General features: G+C 45.4%; 1 protein-coding gene across 1 annotated transcript; it reads right to left on the bottom strand.

Moving 5' to 3' along the window:
• Positions 1-2384: 2384 nt before the first annotated feature.
• Positions 2385-16691, bottom strand: AKIRIN2 (akirin 2; the record flags this gene model as incomplete). Its single annotated transcript, XM_079550246.1, has 4 exons — positions 2385-2476; positions 5108-5257; positions 5776-5919; positions 16493-16691. The coding sequence occupies 4 exons, from the start codon at positions 16689-16691 to the stop codon at positions 2385-2387; spliced, it is 585 nt and encodes a 194-aa protein (XP_079406372.1).
• Between the last annotated feature and the right edge of the window lie 3092 nt (positions 16692-19783).

Below are 19783 nucleotides of genomic sequence, written 5' to 3'. Positions count from 1 at the left end.
GGACCAGCACACAGAGATTGCACACCTCCAGCTCTCCCAGCACCTGGGTAGTTGCAGCTTGTGGTGCAAGCAGCCGCTCTATCTGTGAGCACATCTCCTTTGATGTGTCACTCAGAACTGAAGGAAGATGAGCACAGCTGTTGAGTCAGCGGCAGTCGCTTAAAGCAGCACTGGCAGTTGTATAACAAACATGCCTCCGTAACTACAGACCGCATCCAACCTAACACAATTTTGTGGCCTCTGAAGGCTTACGTAACATTTTCATCCACTTTTTTCCTTGTCTAAAAATTCTGACCCACCCACTGCTGCTGGTAAATAAAGTTTTCATTTAAACACTCAGATTTCAGTTTATTCATACACGGCAAAAGTTCCACCTGCGTATTAAAAACAAACAGATTAGAAGTAAATGTTTTATTCTTCCAACTAAATTCCAGTACTACAAGGGCAGTAAAACAATGATACACTGAAAAATTGCAGCAATAAACATTTGTTAAAGACTGAGAGAATAAATAAAAACTACAAAAATGAGAAATCATATAAACCCATTCTTAACCCCCAAAAAAGTCATGGAATACAGAAATGCCCTCCTTCACTATTTCACAGGCAGTACTGTGGGCTATTTGCTTAAAATTGTCCTGGGATTACATTCTAATTTAACTGTGATTACAGCTTTGTTGTAGTGCACAGTTATGAAAACCACACTAACTTCAGTCAGAAGTGTCATTCTACATTTTTATTTACACAACCAGTGAAGGGCAACTTCTAGAACATCAGCTTTAATCCTTTACTTTTTCAAACTTATTAACATAAGAAGCCAAATCGTAATGATACAGCAAATGAGGCCACTGGTATTATTACAGGTAGCAAAGGTCCACATCCAGGTGGTACTGACATCAGGGAGCACTCCAAAACCAGTTGCTGCATTAAGAGTGGTTGCCACTGACAAAAGCTTGAAATAACCTGTGTTCACAGGGGGAAAAAATATGGCATTGCTGCAAGTCATTACTGGGACAGCTTGCAACAATAAAACGGGGTGGATAGGGCAGCCCACATATGCAGAAAATGTGATTCATGAAACATCTGCAAAGAGAAAAAAAACAGGGATTAATAATGCAGTTAAGAAGAGCTGGGTCCGTGCAAATCTGCTATGGCAGCACCCAAAGTTGTTCCGAAAATCAGCACGGAATGGGAGACGGCTCCGTGTTTTAAGCGAGAGCCGCATTCTATCACACGTCTTCCTTTCAACCTTGACTCTCCATACTGACAACGTCAAGCATTTGTACCGCGGGGCCTCGCTGAAGCCCAGCATCAAACAACGGCCATGTAAGCTACCACAAGGTCAGTCACCTAACGCTGCTGCAGGAAGCGGAGGAAATAGATACTCACAACTGGCGGGCTGTTCTCCATATCGTCGCATGATTTGGTCATGCGTGAACTTCACAAACGCGTCGTATTGTTCTGCAAGCATGAAACGTTACAAGTGTGAGTATTAAGATCAACTCAGGCTGAAAAATATTTAAGGCTACTTTTCATACCATACAGATCATAGCAATTAAACACACATCCACTAGGAGTAGCTTCAAGTGCCTTCACACAGCTCACAGCTGCCACTCTTCTCCAATCTCAAAGAACAACACTGCAGTACATCCCCTAAATTAAAAGGATTTCCCATATAAAAGCAGTAGTACTCTCCCAGATAAGTGCATCACATGCACACACAAAGATCTCAATATACCTAGTACCTGCTAAGTCAGAATGTTTTCAAGTAACTCAATGTGCCCATTTCACAGATGCCTATTACAGGCAAAGGAGTTAAGCAAACATGGCATTATGGTCAGTGCTAACATTGGAAGTGTAACTTCTCACTGCTCCTATCACTATCAAATGTAAAAAAATTAATGAAATGGAAACAAAGAAGTATGGGAAAAGGATTTGCTACAGAGTTAGAAATACTTTCTGCCAGGAAATCAAAAGCACAGACAAACTAAAAGCTGAGATGTGAAGTGGCTAACGCTTGACTAATTCTAGTCACAAAAGCAGCCACAACAGGGAGATGCAGTTGACTCTGAACTTCATGAGAAGAGCCACTGAGTGATCTGAAATGGAACTGAGATATCAAACGTATTTACCTGGCTTTGAACTAAGCATTATTTCCCAGAAATACTATCATTTCTATGCACACATCCATACATTCGCAATATTTGTTCAGTATTAATAGTGCACTCATCAGCAGGATATCACCTTTCAGAACTAGGAAATTGAACAAGGAGAGTAATATCTACCAGATGCCGCTCCTCTCCATTCCCCTTCCTCCCTTGTGGAAAAATACATGTGCAGCAATGTGGGGTGTTCTGAGAAAAGGGCAAGGTCAAAGAAGGCAATCTTCAACCAAAAATGCAGTTAGATTTGGAGCAGTTCCTAGTCCCACAGGTTTGCCCCATTAAAGTCCCCATCCTCTTGCAGGGAGGAGCTTCACCTTTGAAGTAAACAGCGTATCAGTAATCAGCAAGCAGTGCAGCAGCAGCCCAAAGCCCGGCCATCTGAGGACACTCCTCCTTGAGCGAGCGGGCCCAGCACCGTGGCGGCCAGTTCCCCTCTGCCCACAAGCACAACCTCTGTCTCACTGCAGTTCTGACTGATGGCTTTTCAGCAGCCACGTGAGGATCTTAGCCAAACAACAAAATAACACAAAGAGCAGATTGAAGGATTCGATGCCCAGAAACCATTTCCAAAACCAACAGCAACTACAACTTTTCCTGAAAGAATGTATTAAAGGCCAGAAATAAACCTATAAGCTTTCTTCTCTACAGGTTTAAGTCCACACACACAGCCACTTTGTAGCACCGTCTCTGCTAAAAATCTGGTTTTGGTAATTTTAAGAATCTACACTTAATGAGAAACCCCTTCTTGTGGCATTCAGCATAAGAAAGCTAAGGAATCCAAAGGTAAAACTGATCTATAGTAAACTGATGAAAACTGAAACGAACACCTGTAAAGATACTTGTACCACTGGAACCCCCTAGGACAGGTTTTAGCTACTTCAACTCAAAAGATGGCTAAATGCCACAAATACAAGCCCTGTTACTATGAATACATAACTTGAACTGCAGTAATAGAGCTATTTTTCACAAGAGGGTTCTAGAACTGTTTTCAAGCAGAGGTTTCACTTAGCCCCTTGTGGTCTTCCCTCTGGTTCTCAAATCTGCAAAGGATTTTGCAAACCCAAATTTACACTAACAGAGGCTTCAAATAACAGAGACAGGAGGGGAAATCGGGGCATTACAGGGACCTCACCTTTCCATTCATCACTCCATCACTCACACTACATGAAAAGCAATTCTGCTCACAAAAAACATGGCAGAGGAAAACAAAAAAGGCAGTATCTGGCTAACTACCTCCAAGAAAAGCATGATTCAGGAAAGGAATGAAGAAAATATTCAAAAATTCCACTCAGTCACTTGAAAGAAGCTAGTCAATATTTTTTACACAATTTCCAGTTACATTTTCATTAATTTCACTAGTCTGTAAGAATGAGTTATCACCTCACTGTACAGAGCTAAGAAAAGGATATAATCACTCTCACTTTCTGTCAGCAGAAAGATGCAAGCGGTCTTCTGTGGGAGGAATTATGCTCAATTCTTCTAGCAGTTTATTTCTAAACTCCTGTGTAATACTAAGAATTCACTACTGGTACAATATATGGGATGCAGTAACTAGTTCTTCTGGAGATCACCCTACAAGGAAATAAACGTAATCTCATCTCACTGTATGCTGCCCTCGGGCCCTGAGAGAAAGTGCTGTTCTCCTTCCCAGAAGTTCCCTTTCAGACTGACACAAGAGCACACAATCCCAGAGGTTCTTGCTGTAAAGAACTGCAAGTTGGACTCAAAGACTGAGACAAATCAATGAGCTTATCTGGTCTTCAATTAGTTATTATCATCACTGCTAAATGAAATGCATCTAAGAATGTAAGAAAGGACTCCATTCCTAACATACATAAGTTAGAAGAAAAAAAAGACTCTAGTTTCAATTAATCAGTCTGAATCAGGTTAAGAAAGAAAAATCTAGAAATGAAACCTTAGGTCCAAAGAAAACTAAGTATACAGGGCTAGTTATATATTGAAAAAACACTGACTTCAGGGTGGCAGATCAGAAAGCACAGAATGTGAACACAGACTCAGGTGCAGACACAAGGCCACTGTGTGCAACCCAGCAGTCTGACACAAGCCTGGTGACCTTCCGCAGGGGCGATGCCACAGAAGGGCTGCCTCCTGAATCCAGAGATTTGCTAACTTTAATCTGACGGGTTTTCAGGGGGGACACAATGGCAACAGGTATTCAAAAGCAAGCTCACTGCCAAAGAGTGTCCTGAAATGCTCGTTACAATCATGCTAAGCACTAGACACCACATCATATTGTGAAGGCACCTACCTCTGAACACACCAAAATTAGGTCCTCAGATGTTAGCAAAGCACTTAGAAGTAGAAGACACTGAAGAAAAGTCCTTTTTACAATGCTGGCATTAACAAGATCCTTATCAAAAGCTAAGCTGACACGAGGCTGATTGGTAGAAAATGCAAGAATTCAACACAGGGGAACAGAAATGCAGCTAAATTACTGACACTGAAGCAGCTACCCAACACCACTGGCAGCAGTGTAATGTAAGTACTGGGAAGAGAAAGGGAAGTCTTAGGTACTGTGTCCTCTTGCCAAATTCCAGAAAAAGGAAGTCAGTTTCCAAGCAGGAAAAAAAAAAATCCTTCACAAAGAGCTCTTAAAGAAGTAAAATAGAAAGTCTTTCTGGCAAAAAAAAATGAAGAGGAAATGATCAATTCCAACACGGCAGCGAGAGAAAGTTCTGTGTGAAATAAAACCTCTGTTTCCATTGATTAGTAATACCCAGGAGTCACAGTTTCTATCCAAAGCAGCGCAGAACAGAAAATCCTATCAAAGAGTCTACACAGCTTTATCTGCCCTGTATGCAATCTCATTCCTTCATCAGACTAACCCAGGGAAAAAAAAACACCATGGCATAATACAAAGATGAGAAGGAAAAAAAAAAGCTTTTGAATTCATGCTAGCACATTATTTTGACCTATTAATATACCTGCAAGTTTTGTGGTCAAAATTTCTTCATACTCTTCACGAATTTTCTCTTCACGTTCTTTCAGCAAACGTTCACAGATCATTCCAACTTGTCTGAGAGTAAACAGAGGCTGTTCTTTTTTCAATGGTGATGATGCTGCAGATGAAGTACCTAAGACAAAAATATTGAAGCATAACCCAAGTCCTGCTTGCAAGGAGTTCAGAGCCAGTATTATAACCTGTTTTCCTCACACCTTTTACGCTAAAGGAATTTTACAAATTATTTGGAGATGAGTTGCTGTGTTTCTCTCAAGAGTTTCAAGAGCCACTTGAAAACTTCAAATTAAAGAGAATCTTAGCTGTAAAAGGAGGACATCTATTTCAAAAGCCAGGAGTGTTACACAGTGTAGCACAAATGACAGTTGCCATTTACAAACTCAAGCTTCTATTTTATATTAAAACCACAGCGTATTTTTGCGAAGACAGCTGCTTTGTAACCTTGCCTATTACAAGATCAGTGACAGGGAAAGAATGAAACCTGGTAAGCTTCCAGATTAATGCTATTATTGCCCCCCCAAAAAAGAAACCGTAGCTGGTGAGAAAGTGCAACAATACAGGCAGCAACAAGGGAAAATTATTTCCTCAGAATCTGAGAACGCACACCAAAATTACACAGAATGCTCTGGTTACCTGGCAAAGCTGGTCCAGTAAGAAGAAATGCATGTGGCTGTGCATCAGTAGAACAACAAGGATCTGTCTGCTGGAAGCTATTTTCTAAGTGTCTCCTCTTCTGCATGCGTTTATACTCCTGTTTTATGTTGTACAGAATTTGTTCTAGAAGAAAAACAGTAAAGGAATTAAACCTAAACTTAAATTTCAGCATTTCACTTAATTTTATTTCCACTAGAACATCAAATGCAGATGACCAAGAGATGCTAACAACTAAACTCCTAAGCCCCCAAGAATGGTAACATTTTACCCAGGACACAAAGCAAATAATGAAACTAACTGAGAAGCCTAAGCCCAGAGCGTTTTCACAAGAAAACACACGAGCAAAATACATTATTTGTTACGGTCAAGTGCCAGTGCTGGGGTACTGCTAACAACAATCAACAGTCTAATTTTGAAAAGCAGGAACCAAAAACTGGATGATACACACAGATAAAAATTAAGCAGCAAAGTAGAGAAGGAAACAATTCTGACCAAACATTCATAAAGCAGCTACTGCTTAAACCCTCCAAGAAGTGGAAACCAACAGGAGAAAACAAACGCCATCCACAACACTTCACAGCCTCAGATCCATCCAGATGAACCCTGTGGATGGATCAATAGCCTCTTTTAAGAGAGGATGGCAATAAGCAAGTCAGCATTTGACCAGCACTGGGTAATACAGCAGGTGCTTCTAATAATCTCATCTCTGTTGAGATGAGAAATTCCAAGGAAAACAGCAAGCCCTGCAACAGAATTATCAACTCTATGGCACTTCCTCGCTGAAATTCCATGCAACAAAAAGCTCTCAGGAACATCAGAGCCACAAAATGGACATCCCTTGGAAAAAATGCCTTCCCCCCTACTTCTTCAGGAGACCTTCAAACAAAGAGAATTCCAAAGACTTTCTACAACAATTCTTCTAAATGCTCAAACCTATTTACAAACCAAACAAAACCGCATTTCCCTAAACTGCCTGCTTCCCGGACACTCAGCTTCTAGACTTACAGCAGAGGTGGCCTTTCAAGGCTCACATACACACACACTGCTGTGATTGTGTCAGGGTTGCAAAAAGCTCCAACTCAGTTCCTTCCTGTTTCTGTTCAGTGCAACACCATGAAACCTTCTACACCAGTTTTCAGTGTTTGTGAACCAAATGTTCTTGAGGTACTCCACTGGAACATTTCCTAACAAGCACCCATATGAAGCAAGTTAACTTCAGCAAAAAGCACTTTCAGTAAGTGGCTGAAGCCTGCGCCAGATCAAACAGAAGCAGACATTTATCAATGTCTGGTTCAGAGGTTCAGTGGTGGCTGCTTTTTAATTGCACGAGTCAATCTAGGGGCTTCCCATTTGCAGGCAAGGAAATCAATTCCAGCCAACAGAAGTATCAGCACTTTCTCCAAGGAGCTTGTCTGGATGCTGCTCCTGGACTAAGAGTGTTCTGCAATTTATACCTTTTCCATCCTACACCCTTGTGTACACACTTGTACAGTTCTGTCCCTTACAGTAACCTGGTTGAAAGAAGCAGCAACTGCAAATAATATAAGGAGCACAGTAGGGAAATGAAGGAAATTGAGGAAGGTGGAAGCTGGAGGATTCCTACTGTTGTAGGACAGACTATGAACTATACTGCACCGTGGTACAGAAATACACAGATCAGGTTAAAGACTCAGGCTTCCAAACTGAAGCAGAATCCCAGGTAGAACTGGTCACATAGGTGCTGTATCAGATGTTGGGAGCTGGCATTGCAACATTTCAACTCAAAAGCGTTCGGGCAGCAAAACAATCCTCTTCCTCAGAATCAAGTGCTGTTCTGGCTCCAGGGACACTGCTCACCCCTGAGTGGGAACCCAGTCAGCTGATAAAGTCACACCTATCCCAAAGCTCCAAGAAACACCATCTATGCTCTAAGAAACCTGACTGCAAGGATACACACTGTATTTATGTTACCTGGTGAACATAACCGTGCATGGATCCTCCGCTGCAACTATGTGGTCTTGGCCACATTTTGCTTTACAAACTCTGTATGAACTGCAAAAATATGAGCCAAATTTGGGGCATAACAACTTTGCTAAGTCTTCTCTATAGCTCCCTTTAGTATTATATACGTAGAAATATTTTCAAACCAGATTAACCTCCAAAAATGTTAAGAAAAAATCTAAACAGACTCCAATCAACGGTTTTAAACCAACAGCCATCAGCCAGGTTTCTTCCAGCCCTCACCATGTCTGCAAATTACACAGAAAATACTCAGAGAGAATGTATAAAACCCAACCAGATCAGAAGGAGCACGAGCAAGATAAAAGGAGAAAAAATAAGCGTGCACTGACTCTGGGAACAAACAGTACAGCTGGAACAAAAAGTAAAGTTCCATGCACCAAGGAATACACAAATATATCAATATTACAGTAACTTCATCTACTTCTAATTTGCCATCTTCTAGTATTGCTCTGACAATCATAAATCGTAGGAAAAAAGCTATGGACAGATCTACTGCAACATCACCTCCCAGTAAAAGCTCCTTTGACAGCCTGCACAGCAACACTACCTTCAGGGAAAGCTCTGCAACTTAAACTCAGCAGAGCAGAAATGACAGCAGCATACTTGTCTACACTGCAAACAGCCACCAGGTAAGAAAAAGACGACAGAAAAAAGCCTGGAACCCGAAGTCCCGCCAGAAGACTTGGGCACGCAGTTATCTTGTGCTGCCTAACAGAATTCCTACATACAGACTGATTCAGGAGATGGGAAGCAACACTGGTGAGCACACAGAACTGGCCCACAGGTGGGTGCTTGGCACTGCACTGCCAGCAGCACGCAAGCTGGCTGTGCCAATGGCAGTGATTCACCTCCTAATGCCCTCCACTCATAAAATGAAGATCAGTAAGTGAAATCCGCTCGTTTAACGCAGCACCAAACTATTCAACGACTCTGCATGTGAGTAACTGCACTTGGAATATCTGAAAGCAAGCAGGCAGCACCGAAGACTAAGTAGGTCTACTTTAGTTGATGTACAACGACATAAAACCTACCACTTGCCTTCACGATTGGTTTTAAATGCAAGCCTGAATGATAATTTGATGTCACTGAACCAACGCCTGATTAAATCGATCTGGATTTCATTTGAACGGCATCTCTTTGTAAAAACATTTCACTTAACTATTAAGGGATGCACTTACTGTATTATTTTCAGGAAAGCATAAAACAGCTGGAGTGCATCCAAATTCACTGAAGGAATATAGGCAACACACATTTATTCACATTCCTTATTTTTACTAATGCTTCTGCTTCCAAAAAGCTTTCTTGCCTTTTCAAGTTGGTTCTTAATTTCCTTCACTTCCAATTAACTCTTGCCGTTCTCTCTGCAGTTGATGACTGAATTAAAACAGTCGTTTACCTGGTGTCAGACACAGGACATGTTCCTTTTGTGTTCCTTAAATAAGGAGGCCCAAGCTGCCTTTTTTGAGTTATTTAATGAATTACTTCATACATTAAAATCTAGAATCTGGAGGTGTACTCACTAAAGAAAACTCAAATTAACTAAGCCTAAGACTATAAAGCTGAAGCGAGAACACGGATGACATACATCAGAATTTGTTAGCTATTTTAAATTGGACTCACTGCCATCTTCACTGGTGCCAAAGTTCAAGCAGACACTGTCCTTCAGGCAGCAATCTTACGTATGATGGTAAGAGGTGGTGTGTTCCACACAACTATCTTTCTCTGCAGCCTACCCTCTGTTCCATTTTAACTTCCCATCCCATTGGCTGTAGATACATCAGGAGGCACACAGCTGCCTGCCAGGAAACACTGGGCTGAGGTGCTGAGCATGAGAACTGGGCCTGCTCCATCTGGGGCAGCGGCAGGAAAAACCCACGCTGCCACCACGCTGCAATGCATGAGGACTTCTCAGGTGACATTTCCGATTCAGAAGTGACCATGGGTGCTGGGCACAGACTATGTGCTACGTGTCCCCTTCTCCATCCTTATTTAAAAGGGCCAGGTTCCAGGCCAGCATAAAGAATAAAAAAGGGGGCTGCTGTCAGCACGAGGGGGAGTCAGCCGAATAGGTCTGAACACAATGACATGCATGGATGGTTTTTCATCTAGAGTGCTGTATACTAAGATCATGACATTAAATATATTTGTTCATTTAACACTGCAATCAAGCAAGGACAGCATTCACCCCAGTCCTCCTTCTGAATCTGAGATGATGAGGGAAGCAGAATTACACACTTCATGATGCTTTCACAACCAAGAGAATAGAACCTGAAGGGGCAAACCAGAATTCAAGCTTGGCACCTGGAATATGATATGTCACGCTAATGCATTACAAAGCCAAATGTTTACTTCCAAGGAGTGATGCCTGCTTCCTTCAACTCACGATAAGAGACAAGAAATTATTCTTTTTCATCATTCTGTCATCTAATTACTCCATCCTGACCTGTAATTGCCTAGAAATTACGTACAAGGGCAACAGTCGTTCCATCTGAAAAGGTAACAAGGCAAGCAATTATTTTCTCCATTTTAATAACCTCTTATCAACCATGAAGATGCCAATTGTTTCCCCTGAAGGATTTTTCTTTTTGGCTTGATTTTCAAGCCAGCAATTTCACATCTCAGTTCCCGACTTCTCCCATTTAGCTGAAGGAAACATTGGCAAAACAAGTAGGAAGGTGACTCAATAGGCTGAAATCAGAGTAGCACTTTTTCCTGGCCTGAAATGGAAGCTACAGTTCAGGTTTCAGTTTGCAATGTCACCATTCAACATATGCATTCAAACCTCAGCCACGCCTGAGATTTTGTCTAAGTGAATCAATGCAGTGCTCTCCTGATGCCAGCAGCACGCATCTCAATGGCTCCTAGCTCCTTTTGAGGCCAATCTGTTCCACTGCTCTAGTCCAGGCTTTTCACCCTTACTTGACATTTGGTTGAAGATGTTACCACAATCCAAATTTGGATCTCTCCAGACACACAGAATCAATGTTAGGGTGCTAGCGTCTCCTCTGGACAGAACAGCACTGCAGCAATGCAATGGATTAACAATATTCCCCAGTCGTTGTTTTTGGCTTTTTATCTACATAAACAGGGACTCCGCAGACACAAGACAAATTAAAACGGTCCAGATATTCCTCTTCTTGCTTTGGTCACAGGCATCAATCGCTCCAGTTAAGTTTCTTAATTAGGCACGCCGTGTTAGACTTCAGTAACAGAACGTATGCTTTTGGAAAGCACGCTCATCTCAGAGGAGCAGGCTCTAAGACAGAAAGCAGGAAGGGTACGGCGCTGACACTTGGCAGCAGTGCCTGCAGCTCCAGAAGCACTCGTCACGGATCCTGCAGCCCAGAATGGGCTACCTCAGGAGATTCAATTACTTGAAGGTTCTGCTTCTCCCACAACGTGCCCGATGCTCACGCATGCATTAGCTCATCCCGCAAACGTGTTCTTTCAGGAAACCCCAGCGCTCCCGATCAAGGGGTTGAGCGATGAAAAATAAATCAAGCGATGCAAAATGTATTAGATACAGCAATTAGATCTTTCTCTTCACACACAAAAAAACGTTGCAGTGCATCTATCAGACTTGCCACTGAAACAAAAAATTTGCTTCGATATTTTATGACATCGAAGACCAAAGGCATTTAACATTTATAGTCGCCACAGGAATCTATACGGAAACTTCTCATACAGATTAAATTATCGCATCCAGATGCCGTCATTACGCGCTTTTTCTGGTTTTTGTTCTATTTTTTTTAAGGGGTGGGAATGTTTTGTTTTTAAAATCCTAATGATTTCTGCCATACTGGAGCATAACAAGAAGCCTGGCATCGCGCCAAAGCAATTTAGCAATAAATACCCACGCCAATAAAAGTTAACAAAACAGAAATTAGGCAGAAGGAGATGCGGTGGTACCAACGCATTCCAAACCCACTGCGTTTGTACACTGGAAATGCAGAGCTGGCCTTGGCTGCAGCCCGAGCAGAGCTTGCGGAGAGACGCAACTCTCTGTTTGCTCAAGAGGACAACCGAAAGGTCACAGGAGGACAGCCTATGGGGAAGGCTTGCAGCTCTTCCTACTCAGAAAGGTCAAAGTCATTTTCTTGCATAACTTTTAACATTTTTGGTAATTAGACCCAATTTTTCAGATTACTCTGTGAAAGGAAAGGGCATATATTAAAGAAATTAAACTGTTTCCTGCTTATTCATCTCTCACAAGACGGCGTCTCACAACCAACTCTGTTTGCCATCTCTGACTACAGCCATTTGCCATCAGACTGCCACCGAAGCAGCAAACACCAATTGTGCACACCCATTACCAAAGAGCACATCAATTCAATAGTTTCCATACGCCGTCTGATTTCCGACATTATCCCTGCTTGGATCCCAACCAGTGACCCGAGGTGAAGCTGTTCTCCATAACCCCACCCACTCCCATTTCTGGTTTGCGACACCACTGGGGGAATGTCTGAGTACACCAATGTTTCTGATGGAGAGAAGAACGGCACAGTTTGCTTGGGGATTTTTAAGGGATTTCACAAACTGTTTTTTAATACTACATTCTTTTGGATTCTGCTAAGTTCTAGCTGCAGCTTATCCTCTGATTCTGAAATAGCAGTGTGGAAGAAAGCTACCCATCGCGTTTGTTTTCTCAGTTACTGAGTCCCAGCCAAGGATCCTGCCAACACCACCCCTCCTCGACCCTCACCAGTTGGCTTTTTGGACTGCACCTCCTGCTGGGACCTCAGCCTCAAGCATTCAGACACATGGGCTTCTAGCACTAACGTGCCCTTGAATTAAGCAAACGACTTGAGTGCAGTACATTCCACATTCTCTAGCCCAGAACATGACCTTTCATCAAGGTAAAACTGCGAGTAATGGTTCTCCAGCAGAGAATGCAAAATTCATCCAACACAGAATACAAGAAATACTGCCACTTCTTCCTCGCAGACTCAAAAATATATGTAACAGCTTAAAAACAAGACAGCATCCTGAGGACCGCTGAGGAAAGGGAACACGCATAGCACATGACCCAGCCATGCAGCTCTCCAGCCCCTTCTCACAAAGTCCACCCACTGGGCCATATTTTAGCTATAGCACAGCATGTGCCTGGTGACTTGCAGATGTTTCTAACTACCTTCCCATCTCCGTCATTCCACCCATCATCAGTTGCAGGGCTCTAACCAACAGAGCCATTTGGAACGCACAGATCAGGCCCACCACAAGCAAGAACTGACAATCAAGCAGAACTGAGGTACCGTCCCAGCAGTAGGAAACTGCTCAGAGCCATCTTACATCAGGCAGTTGTGTCCTACATGAATGTGCTTTTAAGCAGCTAACTCTAGATGCAAACAACAGTATCCAGAATTACCAAACGCACTCACAGAGTATGCTCAAGTAACTGGAAGGTCAACTCCACAGAAAATATAGACGGCTGGCCACAATTACAGTTTGGCTGCCAAATTCATTGAGAAACTGGAAGTGACCTAACAGCTGTTCAAATAACCACAGAATATTAAAGCACTCTTGTGAGATATAAGTTTCATCTTAAATAAGCCTTGCCTCTCAAACAGACGTGTCGTTTATTTGTCTATGACCACTCTGTAGAGACAGCTGTTTTCTCATCTGACTGCCACACTGTGTTCTTCGCTCTCTGCACCTCCCTCCAGCAGTTCAGATTCTGCTTCCAGATAATCCATGTTTGAAATGATTAACCATGCGCTAAGTTCTGGTGCTGATATATTTTCTGCTGGGTGAGTTAAACAGCACCAGGTAGAAAAAAATCTTTTTCATGAAGTTAAAGTATTGGCATAAGGTTTCATATCAAAGTAATTTCATTAAATCAAATTCAGATACTTCTTAAGTACTGGAATTGTGAGCATTACAGGAAGAGCCTGAGAAAACTCTAACTGGAGTGAACCCTGGCTATTGTTGTGCATTTCTCAATACAGGAAAAAAAAAAAAAAGAACCAAACAGTGACTCAGCTGGGAAGACTTGTAAAATCTGACTGGAATTCTCCTCAGAGAGAGGGCAAGATTTATCCAACCCAAAAGTACACATCCGCATCAGGAATCATAGAATGGCCTGGGTTGAAAAGGACCAAACTGATCATCTAGTTTCAACCCCCCTGCTATGTGCAGGGTCACCAACCACCAGACCAGGCTGCCCAGAGCCACATCCAGCCTTGAATGCCTCCAGGGATGGGGCATCCACAACCTCCTTGGGCAACCTGTTCCAGTGCTTCACCACCTTTTTATGGTCAATGGAGAGCAGGGAATATTTTTCAAGTACCCTTCGCCTCGTTCTCAGTCAGAGCTGTACAATAAGCCATCCATTTGTTCCACAAGACTATCCAGAATCCCACAGATTATTAGGTCAGAGAGGCATTTACAAAATTAGATGGGGCAAATCCCACAGAATGTTTCAAATGGCCCCTTTAAAAGCTCTATTTGTTCACTGGGTATATTTCATTTCATTTCAACATGCCACGATCCCCCTAAATTCAACTGAAAGGAAAAAGTAAGCAAGCTCCTTCACACTGACGTTTGCACTCTCACTGTGTAATTTCTTTTGCTTGGAACAGAAAACAGAGGGAGCTTTTACACAAGGGCCATGTAAATGTGCACAACTTGCAGACACACTGAGCCTTGCCACACTGAGCCTTGCTCAGGAGCACTCAGTGTGCTCACAGACATTTTGAATCACTTTTCCTTTTATTGTACCACGGCTCACACAAAACACCCTCACCAGTACAGAACCACCTTCCCACAAAGATTACAGCCCCCACCTCTGATTTTATCAAGAGATGAGGCCTGGATCCGCTCAACTTCAGTGACATCTCTATTCTTAAGAGCCACAATCACTAACAGTACGACAGGAATTCAGGTATAACCTCAAATACTGCCATAGTAATCATCTCTGCAGAAAATTTTATCGATTCATCTCCTTCCAGCAATACACATGCACTTGCCAGATGATATTTCTATTAAATATTCATAATCTCAGCTCTTCAAACCCCAGAGGAACAAACCAAAATAAATCACTGCAATGAAGCCACACATCTTCTAGAAAGAATCAAATGAATTCCGGTTTTGAAGACCTATCTCAGCGTGTATATAAAGCCTTACTGTACTGGGGAGTGCACAGCGCTCATCGCAGACCGCTGACTCATTCGAGATCTTTTCCTAGAGGTTCAAAAAATAGCAAGGCATCCATGCCAAGTGCGAGTACTTTGTATGCCCTCCGTACACTCCCCTCCCTCAGAGCTTTTCCTTTTGCTTTTTGGGTTTTTTGTTAATATCTGAATAAAATCCGAAGGAAAAAAGTGTCCTACTGAATAGTGTAGTTTCATGAAGTAGGAATACTGAAAAAAGGAATTCCCCCTACATGGATGGCAGCCTGAAAGCACAGTGGTCATCTGCTTGGTCAACGCCAGCGGTTTTTCTGGGGCAAACTTCTGCACGGAAGGCAGCAGTGCAAAGAGCTGAGCTATGACAATTACAGAGGGCTCCTTCCTGCACACAAAGGACACAGATCTAATACCTCATCGCTGCCATCACTACTGGCTGCAAGCACAAAGTGAGTGCGTTACTGGAAGCTGCCCACTGGAGTAACCGTAAGAAGGGACAACCGGTCACAAAATCACAGAACCCTTAGTTGGAAGGGACTTCCGAGGACCACCTAGTCCAACTGCCCTGCAAACCTGCACGCCCAGCCAACATTCGTTCTTCTCTTCGTGCCCAACGGTACCACCACGAGCTGAGCCGACCCGCGGCGCTCAGGGCCACCGGCTGAACCACCTCTCCTCGCACGTTAAGAGCACGGGCACCATTCTCGCCCAACGTCTCCGAGGCGAGACGGCTCGCTCTCATTTTATCTGCCCTAGAGGCAGCTCACGCTCGCACTCAACCGCTTTCATCGCTCGCTTTTTTCCACCCGAAACTTGAAGGATGCCGCAGAATGGGTCACGTTCGGGGCGGCGACGCGCATTAAAGGCCGGCACACGGGATCGCCCCTTTGTTTTATCCGCTCGGGCCTTTCCCGGCGGCGTTTTGCGGGTGATTGATGACGGGCCGCCCTCCCCGCTTCCCTCCCTTCCACTCCCCCTTATCGTCGTCCCCTCCCCCCCCCCCCCCCACAACGTCTGGGCGGGGGGCGGTGGCCCCCCGAGTCCGTCGCTCCCACCCCCGAGAGCAGGGGGGCTCCGAGCGGGTCCCCACCCCGCCGGGCATTTCCGCAACCGGGCTCGGCCCTGCGGCTCTCCCAGCACCGGGGAAGAGGAGGGTGGGAAGAAGACGGAAAAAAAAAAAAAAAAGGAAAAACGAGAAAAAAAATAAAAGAAGGAACCCCTCCGTGCCCGCCGCCCGACCTCACCGCCCAGCTCCCCCCGCGCCCCCTCCCCTGCTCGGTCCCTCTCCGCAGCCCCCCCGCCCCGACCCCACTCTCCCAGAGCCGGCCGCCCGCAGCGGCGCTACCCGCCCCCCTTCCTCCCCGTCCCTCCTCCCCCTCTCCTGCCGCAAACGGCCATTTCCATTGTGTCTCCGCCGCGACGCTGCCAAGCCGAGCGGGGCCGGCCCCGGCCTCCGCCGTCGCCAACCGCCGAGCCGACGTAAAGCGGCCGGGTTGAGTGGGGGGAGGGCCGCGGGACCCCCTTCTCCCCTACGCCCTGCCCGCAGCCCCCCGGGTTCCCCCCCCAATCACCTGTGGTGAGCCGGGAGGACACCTCTCCGAAGGGCGAGGGCTCCATGCGCAGGTATTTCTGCGGGGAGGCGAAGGAGGAAGAGGAGGCGGCGGCCGAGGCCGGGGCTGACAATGGCGCACATCGCCTCCGCTTCGGGGACGCCGGGCTGAGCAGCGGGTCGAAATCCAGAGTCCTTTTCAAAGTGGCGCCGCACGCCATGGCGCCGGGCGGCGGCCGGGCCGGGGAGCGGGGCTCGGAGAGAGGGGACGGGGAGACGGAGGCGAGCGGCCCTGCCCGGAGGCGCCTTCCTCGCTATCTAGGGTGGGAGGGAGGGAAGCAGGGGAAGGAGGGGGCCGCTGCGTCAGGGCCTCCGTCGCCTCCCTATCGGCCTCTCTCAAGGGAGCGGCCGCGGCCCCAGCCCCCGGCGGCTCGGCCGGCCGGATCCCCTCTTGTCGCCCGTCCTGCCGTAACCCGCGCTCCGGCGGGGCCGATTCCGCCCGCGGAGGGTCGCGGGGCGGCCGTTGGGCCGAGAGGTGCGGAGCTGGGCCCGGTTACCCGGCTCGCGGCCGCCGATGACGAGCGATGGCGGCGGGGCCCGAGCGGCGGCGGCGGCGGCGCTCCCCTCTGTGACTCCCACACCAGCAATATGGCGTCAATAACAACGCCGCGGATTCAAAAACCAGCCCCCCACACCGCGCCTGCGCACCTGAGGCGGCGGCGGCCGCGGAGGCTCTGGGGAATTGTGGTTTCCCCGCCCCCTCCTCGCTGGTCGGCGGAGGGCTGCCCGCCGGGGGCGGTGCGACTACAAATCCCGGCGTGCCTCGCGCCACCCGGCCCGACTTCCGGGTTCTGATTTAAATCCCCCCTCGGCAGCGGCGGTGGGGTGTGTTGGAGGGTGGTTGTGGGTGGCGGGGGGATGGTGGCGCCTGCGGGGTCCGGGGCCCCTGGGGGAGGGGTGGCGGGTTCTCCAAAGGAGATGGGCTCATGCCGAGGGACAGGAAGATGCGCTGTGCGTGCCAGGCCCTGCGGGCCGGCTGCGGGGCTGCTGTTACTCGTGTAGGCAGCACCGAGCAGGTCCGGCAGCGCCGATGTGGCCGCAGGGTGTGTGTCAGTGCCTGAAGTGAGGGCAAAGTGCGCGTTGCGGCCGTCGTGTGGGGGGACAGCGGGGGCAGAGCGGCTGAGGTGGCAGCTGAGAGCTCGTTCGAGGCAGCCGTGCTGTGAGCAGTCTCCCAGCTCCGGGCTCCTTTACTGAGGGAGGGCTTGTGGCTCCAGCCTTATGTGGCAAGGGCTGAGCTCCTTCCTGTTCCTGACTGAAGTAAACTGTGTCACAGTTCAGCACAGTGGAAATGTGAACAGGAGGTGCTAGGCCTAAAAATGTGTATAACCTCAGCTTTTATGTGCCTTAATTTAAGTGTTAACATCAAAATGCTGTCCTTAGAAGACTAAATGGGCAGGATTTTAATGCTTTTGTTTCTGTTATTTTTTTGTTTTTGGTGTTTTGTTTTTTTTTTTTTTTTTTTTTATAATGAAGAATAAGCTAGCATTTGAAAAATAAGAGCATTGCTTGGAAGCAAGTTCTTGCTTTGTGTGTTCCCTTTGCAGTATGCATATCATGAAGCCCATCAACAACCCCCACAGTCTAAACACCAACCTGCCAGCAGTGTGGCTGCACACTCTTAGCCTAGCTGAGGCTTTAGATGGTGGGTTGACCTGGCAGAGCCCTTCTGCCCCATGAAGATAGAAATAGTAATTACTAATGATGTGTGTTCTCTGCGACAGATAGCTAGTGATGATGTTGGGGCAATGAGGAGAAATTCTCCTTAGGTTTACCTGAATTGCTTTGGCCTGAAACCAGTTACAGAAAATGTCAGAGTGATTCCTCTGCTGTTATCTTTTCCTCTGTGCGCTCTCCAGCCTGACCTTGAATGTCTCTGGTGGTGAGGCATCCACCAACAGTCTGGTCAAGCTAAAAGTCAATTTTTAGAATAACCAGCATTTCCTCAGTTAATATTTGTGCTGTTTAGTGTATGTACTTCATGTGTACACATACATGCTCTCTGCCTTCTGCAGGAGGAAAGATTCATTTACATCAACTCACATGACACCAGATCCTGAGAACCATTCAGGTGCATTTGCAGTCGATTAAGACAGTCTGGGAAATCAAGCAAAACTTCATCAAGATAAGCTAATAGAAAGCAAGCTTTTGCCAGCACAGGCAGCAACTATAATAGTAAGCAATTGATTAGAACCATGATTGTCGTAATCAACAGTTAATCAGGTGTTATCTGACCTTTAATTTGTTGAACTAAACTGAAAAAAGTCTGATTTAAGTCAAAATAAGAATTCACACAGCCCTTTGCAGTAAATTAAACCCAGTTAAACCAATGTAGCTTTGCATGTAGACAAACCCTAAAGCAGCAAAGTGTCCAACAGCAGTGACATAGTGTTTGATGGTTGTCAGAGAACATGTGTTTTTACTTTCATTGTGGCAGGAAACACCATAGGGTCAAGGCTGCAAACCACTGTTTATGTTGTTCTTTCTTCTACTTATTATATAACCAATTTGCAGTGTCCCATTATGTGCTGCATAGGGTGCTTTTAAAATTAAACTATATGTTATAGGCATGTTTTAAAAAATAAATGCCATCCACAAATTTTATTAATGCTGGGAATGGGAGAGCATATTTACAACTAGTGCTATGCTAGATTTTATTGGATCTGCACTTCAAGCATGACACCTGCTAAAAGAACAGGTCCAGATGTAGGACAACATTTTGACCTTTGCATTTTTGAACTGGGCAAGAGAAGCAACCCTTCTGTGCACTGCTTTGGGACTGCGGGGAAAATATAGTTGCGTGAATGTTAGTCTTTATCTTTTCTTCCCCTTCCTTCTTCTATTGCTCCATTCCTCCACAGTTTTTTCTCTGTCTTCCTCTCATTCTCTTTAATTCCACCTTGACTCTGCTTCCCTTTCCTTTTCCTTGAGACATCCTTTTCATTTGATGCAGGGTTCACATCGCGGTCCTTTTATTTTCTTTTGTGTTAATCACATTCCTTCCATTTAACAGTGCCTCATTTCCCATTAACAGGTTGTGCTCACAAGCATGTGACCTGCAGTTAGCTGAGCTCTTCTCTGGCCTTGTTCTATCTTGCCATAAGTGAGGAAAAGCCACCTAAAGTGTATGTAGTCTGCCATTCCAATCCATTTTGGCCTTAGATACGTACCAAAGATTTCTTGCTGATGTATCAGACAGTCGCTGTGTTTGCTGATTGTGTAAACAAAATGCAGAAAAGTTGTTGTCAGGACTTGA

The sequence above is a fragment of the Tetrao urogallus genome (assembly GCF_951394365.1).
Source record: "Tetrao urogallus genome assembly, chromosome: 2".
NCBI classification, from domain to species: Eukaryota; Metazoa; Chordata; class Aves; order Galliformes; family Phasianidae; genus Tetrao; species Tetrao urogallus.
The sequence above is the reverse complement of the archived record's forward strand: the minus strand, read 5'-3'. Positions and strand labels throughout refer to the sequence as shown.